Source organism: Pterocles gutturalis, unplaced genomic scaffold, assembly GCF_000699245.1.
Source record: "Pterocles gutturalis isolate BGI_N339 unplaced genomic scaffold, ASM69924v1 scaffold51917, whole genome shotgun sequence".
In the NCBI taxonomy this organism is placed as follows: Eukaryota; Metazoa; Chordata; class Aves; order Pterocliformes; family Pteroclidae; genus Pterocles; species Pterocles gutturalis.
This window is the reverse complement of record NW_010117492.1, coordinates 1-12,138: the sequence shown is the minus strand read 5'-3', so window position 1 is coordinate 12,138 and position 12,138 is coordinate 1. Positions and strand designations below refer to the sequence as shown.

At 38.9% G+C, this 12,138-nt stretch overlaps 1 protein-coding gene across 1 annotated transcript in view; it reads right to left on the bottom strand.

The window, feature by feature from the left end:
• Positions 1-8,156, bottom strand: part of LOC104463449 (FERM and PDZ domain-containing protein 4-like) — a gene marked incomplete at its 3' end in the record, with an annotated part of 13,684 nt that extends 5,528 nt beyond the window's left edge. The window contains exons 1-5 of the mRNA XM_010075796.1: positions 8,133-8,156; positions 7,982-8,062; positions 6,426-6,530; positions 5,151-5,258; positions 1,757-1,888 (exon numbers count right to left, since the gene is read on the bottom strand). Of these exons, the coding sequence (XP_010074098.1) occupies positions 1,757-1,888; positions 5,151-5,258; positions 6,426-6,530; positions 7,982-8,062; positions 8,133-8,156 (450 nt within the window). The remainder of the gene's footprint in view (positions 1-1,756; positions 1,889-5,150; positions 5,259-6,425; positions 6,531-7,981; positions 8,063-8,132) is intronic.
• Between the last annotated feature and the right edge of the window lie 3,982 nt (positions 8,157-12,138).

The window sequence follows — 12,138 nt, the reverse complement described above, 5'->3', positions numbered from 1 at the left end:
GGACCAAAATACTCATAAACTAGAAGGGCTAGAAGGTTTCTGGGGAGAGGTCACATTTTATTTCTTCAACTGATTGAGAACACAGGTGAAGCACAGCTTGGCAGCTATTATTCTCACTTTCTCTCTCTTGTTTTAATCCATTAGGCAATTTGTGAGAAATTAGGTCTTTTTCCTGGGTTGTGCTGGATTAACAGATCTACCCCATGACTTCTGACCCAGACAAATCTCTCCCAATACATTAAAAAATGAACAAGACTTCTTGGCCTCTTGGTCAGCAAAACTTTGTTAAGCATGTAACACTGTAATCTGAGTATATTCACAGGTGACCACTTCACAGCTAATGAATAATTGGATGAATGGTTAACAATCCAGTAACACCATTGTAAGTCATGGTCAGCAGCAACATCATAATGGAAAATCAAAGTATTGCTGATATTACAGGAACTTCAGAGAAGAAAGCCTTAGAATTAATGTAGTTTATGTAGTTTATTTAGTTAGTCTAATGCAGTTAGAGAGCTCGTGTACTTTATGATCAACATCTTTAATTTATAAAACTACACTTTTAAAAATCTTCAGTGAAGTCTCTGTCTTCCCCTAACAATTTTCAAAATGCATGCTTATGTTACATTGTCTCTGGCCTCATTCCTAAGTATCTAGGCATACTCTGTATGTAGAAATAAAAGCTCAGGATGGGGTTTTCAAAAGTTCACTGTGTTGGTTTTTTATGATCCTTCTGATTTCAAAGGGAATTTTACCATTTACTTCCACGAGAGACAACTACATCAGGAGAGCTGGTACTGAGTGCTTCTGGATGTTGTGCATTCACTGGGTAGCTTATACCCACAAGAAAAGAATGTTAACATAGCAAAGTCAAGTGCTTAAAGGTTAGAAAATGCTAAAAAGATTGTCGGCTGGTAGACTAAGCTCCTTCATACCACTACACAGGCTCTAGTTATATGACCAAGGGAATTCTGGCATCTAAATTAAATGTTTTTTCCCCATCTTATCTAAGAATCTTTTTTTTTTTTTTTTTTTTTCATATTTAGGTGAAATCTAATACTAATGTTTTCCTGAAACACAGAAATACCATGGAAAATTTCAGGCTAAATAGTTTGGCAAAATAATAAGCAGCTAAAATCAGGGTCCTCTGCTGGGAACTGTGAAGCTACTTGACCTCTAGTCACACCTCCCTGATCTAAGGAAGAAAGTCACATCAGCATTTTCTGGGTCACAATTCATTATCACAGAAGTGACATAATGTATCACTGCGTAAACAAGCCAAATTTGGCTTCATCAGAGAGAGTATTATTCCTTGTCACTCAGATACAGATCTGTATAATCAGATAGGAATCAAAGATCAAAATAAGGTTTCTAAAGGAATCTGGGCAGACTGTGGTCCTCAGAACTGTTACCATGGATTTTCCAGCTATTGAGAACCTTTATTAGCTGGGCCACATACGGTATAAAAAACCACTTTCATACGTATTTTCCAGATTTCAGTCCAACTTAAATGAGCTTTTTGATACCTTCTAATGGCCCTATGAAGCAATGAAATATGATGCCTATATAAGAGAAAAATAATTGTTCTCTGTGAGAACATGATTCTTACAACCACATCTAAATACTTGTGCTATTTGATAGACTATCAAACTATATATCTTGCAGTTACCTCACTTGAGTAACTACAAAGATGGATAATTTACTGATTAACCAGTCTCATTAATATCTGTTTTCACATATAATTACACAAACAAACCTGAGTTAGAGTCTCCTGTTCATGTAGCAAAAGGAGTTTCGTTCCAGATCCTTCAACCCTCTGCTCCAGCATCAGGGAAAAGTGTTCAATACACTTGATGGAAAGCTTTTCTTGGAGTGTTAAGATGACGTCCTAATTAACAAAGGATTTATAAAATGTGCTTAAATTAATGAAGCGCTTGGGAATCGGTCGTTCACTGCCAGGCACCCTGCATGTACACAGCACAGGGTGGAAACCCGACTGTTAAATGGGAGGACAGCTGTGTTTCGTGCCTGTTCCGCACAAGCATACAGGACATCACACACATTTACCCAGTGAAAAATCAGTGCCTTCATTTTGAACATCCCTGAGATGGTATCAGACATGCACATGAAAAATATATACATGGGCTTGCTATGAATGGACAACTTTCTGTGCAGTTTAACATGCAAACTATACTTCTGTGGCCCTTAAATCATACGTCTCTGTCTCCCTGCAAATAAAACATCTCCGTCAGCAAAGCAGAGATGATCTTGCTGCTCTTCACTTCCTTTTGGGGCAGGGCCACCCAGCAGTACAAACCAAATGTGTATGTTCAGCAAAAAACCTGAACGAATGGCCTTTATTTGTTCTTATGGCAAGGAGGCTTTTTTTAAAGACCACTTCTTGATACTTGTGTTTAACAGATATTCTTGAGTTTTAAATGCTGACAGAAAACAGAATCATAGAATCATAGAATGGCCTGGGTTGAAAAGGACCATAGTGATCATCTAGTTTCAACCCCCCCCGCCATATGCAGGGCCGCCAACCACTAGACCAGAAAAGTCAACGATGATCATACCTGTGCAGAACAGAAGCTCTAAATTCAGAGACCATGTTAATTTATCGTATAAACCCCATTTTTAGATACTTTTATTAGGTTTTTTTCACAAAGGGTTATGTGTAAGAGTAATCAGTTCAAGAACAATTGGTTCTAAATTAACAGCTAAACAAACCTCCTCACAAAACCATTCAACCAATCCCTAGTTTACTTTCATATAATGCCCTGTAAATATGTGCAGAGTATTAGTATCATCTGGCAATGTATCTTTCACTTTAGTGAATGTACTTGGAAAAATAAATGCATAATCCATCATTTAAAAACAGTTTCACATTATGTTGGTGAAAAGATTAAAACATTTCTATCCATCCGAAAGATTTTAGATATACATGAAGTATCCAGATGGATAAGACTGACTAAGGAGATCACGACAAACGGTAATCCAAGTGTTTTAACATAATTTAAGAAGATTACTGATCAATTACAGTGTGTTTATGGAAAATTAACACCAATTTGGTGGAAGGACGAAAAATGTATGTAGGAGGATAGGAACAACTCTGCACAATGTAAAGAATATAAAACAGTATTAATGGATTGCATGCAACCATTCTAAATCATGGAGGTTAATATTATACTATTCTGGCTAATGGGGAATTTATCGCTTACACATTAAATCTGCTTTTATTTATAATCCTAAACTATGCTCAAAGACAAGGGGCATAACAGTAACACGAAGAGACACAATATTAAAAGCAAATTTTTAAGAGCGGGTAATAATGGCATTGCTCACTGTTAGCTGTCTTGGACCTTTTAAAACACGATGCTAATGCACATAGGCACTCAGTTACTAAATCAGTTTTTTTGCTAATCTATCCTCTTGTCTGATAACTTAGAATGAGCCCAGGTGCTGCCTCCCAGCAATAAGGAAAGCGAGGACTGCAGGTAAGGCACTGGTTGCATCCTTGTTGTTATGTGGTGAGTTACTGGACTGCTAGGGGTGGAAAAAACCTCTGCTAGCCTTGGCTCACCTGTGGCATGTCTACTTCACCTCAGTTTAAGAAAAGAAGCAGCAATCATCACCCACCTGTCCACAATGAAGAATGTACAGACACATACATGCAAGAATATGTAATATATAGCTACGGAGGCTACGGAATATATAATTGCCTGAATTAGATGCAAAGGAAATTATTCCTACAAAAAGTCAGAATGACTAAAGTCAAAGCAGGCTTTCAACATCAATACAGCCAGGTCGCTGAGCCTACACGGGAAACTTTGCAAATGACTTCAGATTAGATATATGGTTTTACAGTACACAACACACCCATGACAGAACTACTTTTCAATGTAATGTGACAGCCAAAGACTGGTCTTCAGAGGCAAAATATCCTGGAACAGGTTAGTTGTTTTCATTCTTAGAAGAGTATGGAGGCCTCCCTATCTACATGAAGCATGTCTCCTAATTCTTCACCCAACCAAATTCCCAAATGGACTGAAATAATTCAGTATCCCATGGCTGTAGAGTGGATTCAGTATCCCATGGCTGTAGAGTGGAAGCTTGCATCCGTTACCTGCACTCAATTTATGCCTAAGTTACATATATATGAACTATAAACAGATATTTTTAACTGTACCTTCAACATCTGTTTTGCCTTCAGAATGGAGTAAGTTTCCTCTTGTTTACCTTAGTAAATCACTCTCCTAGCTGTTCTAGCTGATTGAGCATACTGCTAAATCACAGTGAGCAGAAAAGCAGCCTTTCTTCAAATATGCACAGCTTTACAATCCCTTAAAGCCAGCAAAAGCTGGTAGTGCAGCTGAAAATTGCATCCTCAGCCTTCACTGATCATTACCACCCATGCATCTCTCGTGTCAGTGCCCCAAGCATGCGCACTACCATGCAGCGAACTCAATTTGGTAAGCAATCTGTGCTAAAACCAGCTCATTCAAACAAAAACACTTGAGAGACTAGGAGTGTGTCCAACTGTGCTAGTCATGCTGCTTACTACGCTATTCCATGGCACTCATGGACAGACACTGACAACACCTTTGGTTTAGGCACCTACGTGGAACAGTGTCACAGACACTCCCCAGCAGCCTCAGTTGTGTGCCAGGGCTTCACCTCTTTATTCCTCTAAGTGAAATGTGTTATGGAAAGCACAGAGGGCATTACACTGAGATGAGCAATTTGTCACCAGCACAACCTTACAATATCCCATCCCAAGTTCACTGGATGACAAGCTAGATGATATTCAATTAGCAACCAACATCTCAATCTACTTAGCTCCTGACTTTTGCTGACAAATCATGCTAGTTTTTGGCAGCGTATCAAAATGATAGGACCAAGCAATTGTAATTGTGTACCAGGAACATTAAAATGCTCACTTCTATTTCTTCTTCATTGACAATACAATACATTTTAGCAGCAGAAACATACACCAAAACCTCATTATTTCCGAACTATGAGTCCAGCCCCAACTGCATACACTAGTAATTTTGTTCTTAAAGCATTCCAAGTAAATTATAATTACTGAGGGTCTTGAAAAGAGCTAACTGGCATTCTTAGCATTGCATACCAAGGTATATCTAGCCTACCTTTATTGAAGTGCTGCAGTCAAACCGGAAAGATTTGGTTTGTCCATTTTCAAGATACACCTTCAGAACATTTGGCATGAAAAGAAGTGAATTGTCCTTAACTGTTTCCTGCCAAGCAAATTAGTGAATCAGATTACAACATGTAACAAAGGAAATCTACACGTTGTTCTGTAAAGGACATCATTCAGACAGAAAGGCAACAGCTGAAAAGAAGTGTGTTGGCTCAAACTGAAAGCAGAATTAGCAATGTCCTGCAAGTGTCTAGCCGTGCTCAGTACAGCTGCACTCTACAGGTCTCTTTCCTGGAAAAATACAGCTGTTCACATACATTTTATGTCTGTCTTGGAGTATTTTCTCACCCTAAATACTACCTCTCTGACAATAAATGCTACCTCTAAAGTTGAAACATTTTAAAGAAAACAGAAAAACAGATTACTGTTTCTCTGAATATAGTGAACTATTTAGTGTCTTCAATCTACAAAATGGGAACTGCAGATTAATCAGTAAGAATTACAATCAAGATGTTTTACATTCTCTTTATAGCTGAATATTAAATGCTAATACCTGTCATCATTTAAGAAGAGTAACATATAATATCACTACTTAATTGCAACAATTCGTAACAAGGATAGTACAATAAACAGGAAAAAGGAAGGAAAGCAAGGCTTTAAAAAAAAAGCAAAAATTGCTTTTGACAAAATGCAGTATCAATTTATGTTTAGAAGAGAGTTGGATAAAGACATCAGTGTGGAACAATGTTCTGGTAAATTATGAAAATGAGCTGGGAGTTCACATTTAAGGTGGAGTTCAGCGCCTTGCAAAGGGAAGCTGACTTTGCCTGAGGGCCAGAAACAACAAGTTCAAATTGATAAAACAAATTCTGAAGAGGTCTGTAAGGTAACATTAATCGGTTTTCCTGACATGCTACTTCTCTTGAGTTTATGGTTTTTTACGTTACAAAATTGCCCTAAAAAAACCCAAACAACAAGCAAGCATTATCAAGACTATAAAGAAAGACATAGAGGTGCTATCACCACAAAATGCATTCACTAGCATTTTAATTTTATTTTAAGAAGGGACAAATTTTTCACAATATTATGGGGCCAATGGGCTTTAAAAATGGAACTTTTGAAAACTTCAGAAACAGAAAATCCCTTCCCTTTTCAAGCCTATCACTGGTGTTCCTACCATATAATTCCCTCACTTTCCATCCTTGAGGCATACCTTTGGATGAAACGATCAGTCCTTCCTGAGGTTAAATAGCTGAATACTCACCGAAACCTGGCCATTGATAATTACTTCTTCTGAGAAGCGCACTTTGACAGGATTGGACTTCAATCTTGCCTTTTTTGCAGCACTAATAAAAGCTGATTTAGGAGACTGGAAGGAAAAATGATGACAAGATAAATCACATAATTTCAAGTTAAAACCTATCTTTCCTTTTTCAGTTGTTTCCCCTGTTTCTCACACATTGGGAACTCCATGTTTACAGCAACACTTTGCAAACCAGTCACCGAAGAATGGAAATACAGTTGAACCGTAATGCTTCCTGAGATAATACATATGCACATACACATAAAGAATCACTGATGCATACTGCATATACTGAAAGTTATCCCACTGTCAGACTGGAGTGATGAGAAGGGCTCTCAGTGTACATACAAATTCCTTGTAGTGCTTCCACAATGACTGCTGTCAAACAAACTTCTTCACATGAATGGACACTGACCAGTGACCAGCCAGTGACCCTTCCTTCACACAATGAACAGAAATTTTTCACATAATCTATGATCCACTAGATAGAGAAATACAACTTCTGGGGAAAAAAAAAAAAAAAAAAAAAAAAAGTCCGAGCTCTCCAAGCACAGTGGTGTCTCACTCTTTCAGTCCAGTTCAAAACACAGGCTGGGCCACCAAAAGGCACCTGCAGGTTAGTAGGTTTCCCCTGAACACATCCTCTGCACAAGCTCTGTGAAAGGCTTGGCTACAATAGATCAGATACTTTGTGGGACTTCATGGACTGGAAGTCCAGAAACATTCTTAATTTTCTTCTGGGACCTAATTTTTTTCTGGGACTTTTTACCTACTACATTATTCAATGGATTCATGTGTGATCAAGTGTTCAGCCCTTAGAAAAAAAATTCCCTCTCCATTTGAGAAGTTTGACTAACAACGCATTTGCAGTAACAAATTAAATATTCATAGTCAATGGGATTTCCATTTTGAGCAGCAGGAGCAAGGTAGTTTTATTCTCAGGTCAGTTAGAAAAACACTGCTTTTGGCACTGCCTGACTCCGTAACCACGGTAATGGGCAATGGAAGAAATCCTGGCTTTGGGTGAAAATAACATACCTCCTTTGGGCTAGGTTTTGGTCCACTGGTTTCAGTAAAATGTGAATTAAGATTTTCAGAATCTTATCCTAACTCCTGAGAAGTGGCCTCATTGGTTTTGGCCTGGAGAGACTAATTCATGTTGCTCTGCCTGTGAGAAATTAGTTCAGGCATCAGTGATGATGATCCTGGAATAACTTCCTGTTATCTATGTGGCAAGACAGCCATCCTTGTAAACACACAAAGTCTTGTCACCATCACTCAAATTTTGACTCGACCAACAATCTGCAGGAGTGATGGAGTAGTTCAAGTCCATGTGTTCTTGTCATCCCTGATCCCTGCTGAAACTGCTTAAAAAGTTGTGGGGTTTTTGTTTTTTGTTTTTTGGGGTTTTTTTGGTGATACAGAAACCTTGTTTCTAGAAATTAGTAGGAAGAAGTCTTTAGCTCATTTCTGTATGTCAGTGATTTATCATTGCATTGAAATGTGGTAACTATTACCATAAGCTCAGTATCAACCAGTGAACAAGGAATGAAAGATGCCACATTCTCCCAGGAAATATCAGAGCCAACTGATAATTCCTGGAGCACAAAATAGAACCAAGAAATAAAAATGAATGCCTCTTCACTTTTACAGCTCATTCTTTCTTACCTCTTCTCTAGCAGCTACAACCATAGATCTTTTTAACAGTAACAGTAAATAACAGAAAATTCAACCCCAAGATCAAACCCAGCTCAGCTTCCGAAGCCAGTGCTGAAAAAATACAAAGGACCCCAGCAGATTAGAAGCAACAACCAAAAAGAAAGAAAGAAAAAAGGTTTAGTTTTTTTTTTTTTCTTTTTAAAGTTAATGTCTCAGGGTGAGTGACCCAAAACACTTCTGCAGTAAGAAGAGACAACATGGAAACGCTGAAGAAGCATGCTTGCCTATAGTACTCTAGAGATGAACTCCTAGAAAGACCCAGCACACAGTAATATCATGAATACTTGAATACTGTGTTCAGTTTTGGGCCCCTCACCACAAGAAGGACACTGAGGTGCTGGAGCAGGTCCAGAGAAGGGCAACGAACCTGGTGAAGGGTCTGGAGCACAGGTCTTCTGAGGAGCAGCTGAGGGAGCTGGGGTTGTTTAGTCTAGAGAAGAGGAGGCTGAGAGGAGACCTTATCACTCTCTACAACTACCTGACAGGAGGTTGTAGTGAGGTGGGTGCTGACCTCTTCTCTAAAGTAACAAGCAATAGGACAAGAGGAAATGGCCTCCAGTTGCGCCAGGGGAGGTTTAGGCTAGATATTAGAAAAAATTTCTTCACTGAAAGAGTGATCAGGCATTGGAACAGGCTGCCCAGGGAAGTGGTGGTGTCACCATCCCTGGAGGTGTTCAAGAAACGTGTAGATGTGGTGCTTAGGGACATGGTTTAGTGAGTTAGGTGGTGTTGGGTTGACGGTTGGACTTGATGATCCTTGAGGTCTTTTCCAACCTTAATGATTCTATGATTCTATGATTAATATAATAATTGACATACGCCTTTTCTAATTTCCCTGCGCTCCACATAGTCCCTTTCTGCAGTGTGTAAGTGGGATAGTCTATATGGCATCCAAGCAATGGACTGCAACCTGTCGATTCCCACTGCCACGGGGCAACACACCTATAGGAGTAGGCTGACTGGCCCTCCTTTGCAAGAGCAAGGGGAAAAGAGTGTCTTCCACTTACTCTTCTTGCTGGAAGAGGCTTTGTACAGCTGTTTGCTTTTATTGCAGATGAGTCACCAGCCTGGCCTCTCTTTACAGGCAGACTAATTTTCTTCCAGATTCTGGCAAGGTTATTCCCATACAGCAAATGTGGCAAACCACTATGTGGCTCTGTTGCTCTCTCTTTTCCTCTCTAAAACCTCTCCTTTTATCTCTCTACAATGTTAAAAGTCACTTGCGGGGGACATAAACGCTTAAATTATGTTATTGCAAAAATGTGACACAAGAGTCCAACATGACTGAAAGATTTGAACATAAGTGAGTTCCCAAGAGTCCCTCCAAGACACGGAGTTTAATGTACATTATTGCACAGCCAGGGGAGCACGCCATGGTCTGGCATAAAATGTATGGCTTCCATCCCTGCCCACTTCTTCTGTGGCAACGTGGGGAGGACTCTGGCCCCTGGCCAGACACTCTGGGTGAGCCTGGAAGCAGACTGCTCTCTAAACATCTTCTAACTCTAAACCAGGGGTGTAAGAAAAACTAGAACAGCTGCACCAAGTATTTGGGGGAATGTTCTCTGCTGGTTAAAGGTTTGAGTAATAGCACAGCTTTTGCATTTAATGGCACAATCTCATTGTTTCTACTTCTGCATCAACTTGGCACTTGGCATTTTCTCTTTGAGAAACGAGCTGTTTCTCAGAAGTGCAGCAAATAGCTAGGAAAACAGTTGGGTTTGATTGTCAAAACTTACTTGTCTTACAAACCATCAGCAAGATGATGTGCTGCTCTAATCTATTTTAATGTTTTCAGGTTTGTAGGTGAAGAATGCTAAAAATTAATGATTCTCAGAGTGCCAGGTTCACTTGTTTCTGATACTCCGTCTTTTAGCCAAATGGAAGCCATTATCCTCAGTTAATGACCTTAAGCAGGAGGTGTTTATACTAATGCAGAACATTTATCTTGGCAAGTAAAGTATTTTCATTGTCACAGATAAAAACAGCTTAATTAGAGTGATTTTTTTTTTTGCAAAATGACGGCACACATTTTAAGAAGGAGTCAAAATAGTTCAAAACCCCACAAACGTCATACTGTGTGACCTAAGCACTGTTTCCTGTTAAAAGCGCAAATTTATCAGGAATTTAAATAATTCTTACTTGTTTATGCAGAATTCAGTAAAAATTCAGCTGATCATTTCAACACTGCCTGGAGAAACTGCTAACAAGAGAAATGAAGCATTGAGTATAGATTTGCTTGGAGGAAATGATTGTGAAGACCGAGACCCTCCTTTGAACCCTGCTTACTAGGGACTGCAATCAATGGGCATCCCATCAGCAGCGTCAAAACATGAGAGACTGCTGTAACACAAGGAGGCTTTCTGGAAAATGTTATTTTTCTCATTTTCTGGACTTTTCAAAATTAGGTCCTATTTTTGTCAGCAGCATTATAGCAGGTCATTTTGGGATAGATCTTAGAAATAATATTCTTAATTTTGAGGGAAACTGTTTTTCAGTGAAAATAAGAATGTCTAGTACTTTGTGTGCTTTTGCGGGTAAACTATAATTTGCGGGAGATTCCAAATGAAATGGTGTTTATTTGCTGCATAAGCCACTTTGAATGCTCTTTCCAGTAGAGGCGCTGCAACAACCAAACCTTTACTCATGCTCAAGAAAGAGAAGGATTTAGCATTTAGAAGAGGATAGTGTACTACTGAGCTACATAAAGAAACAAAAAAAGGCAGCAATATGGGACAATCACAAGGTGAAAATAAAACCTGCTTTGTGATAACAAATATCAAAATCAGACAGAAATACTGTAGTTTTAAATAGCCACAGATTGCATATATACAATCAATTTTATGCTTATTACTTAAAAGTAGCCATTAGTCTAATATGAAATACTATGTTTGTTGGGAAATAAGGAAAAATTGCATGACCACAAAAATGTGTTGACTTTTTGGACCATCCCTAAAGGCGATTATGTGAGACAAAATTTAGCAAGCAAATAAAACATGAATAAGAGGAAGAATTAAATTTATTAAGTGGAACAGTACATATTGCCCAAAGGCAAACTAAATACTTTCACTCATAGCTGTGAGCAAGGCTGAAACAACTATACTGGCTCACAAGAGCATTGTAGAAGGGCAGGTAGGGACAAAGAAGCAATAATGTGGGGAAGTTTTACCATGCAGTAATTTGTTAACACCACAGGGCACTGACAGATCATCATCAGGAGTATTCGTTAAACTCTTGGCAGAAATTTAATTGCTGAAATAGCAGTCAGATTTGGGTTCTCTCTTTAAAAGATGGTTGTCTATCATAGACAATTATATTTTACTATTTGCATTATTCATACTTTACTGTTGTGAGATGGTATTCACAGTTTGATCATTGGTTCTATACATGTATAACATGTACCTGTAAAGTGGGGAATAGCCAAACCTTACTTTAATGCAGGCATTGAGAAAATCTAATCCACTCCATCTACAGCAAATGACAGCCTGGTTTACTGTGATTGTCCCAAATACCGTAAGTGAAACCACAGGTCAGCTTCAGACTTTGTGGAACATGAAGACGTTGCAGCTCATCTCATAACTAGATGGGCTTGGGACACCTATCTCTGCGTTTATTAAATGTGGAGGTCCTCCATAAAATCCCCTCCACTGGCCTTTAGGATTCTGCCTCTCCAAAGTTCATCCCTTTACGTTCATGGATTACTCCTTTACAGTCACAATTACCTCTCATACACAGATGACTGCACTTGAAGTACAGAAAATTACAAAGAAAGTCAGCCACAGCACACTACATTCAGCCCTACAACTCTGTAAGGATGAGAACCTTTGGGAATGCAAGAAACCTTCACCCCACACAAACCCAGGCTAAAATGAACAAATGAAGGACTATTTGAATGACAATGCACCTGGGATGGGAAAAAAGGCTAATGAAGAGGGAAAAGAGACCTAATGGCAAC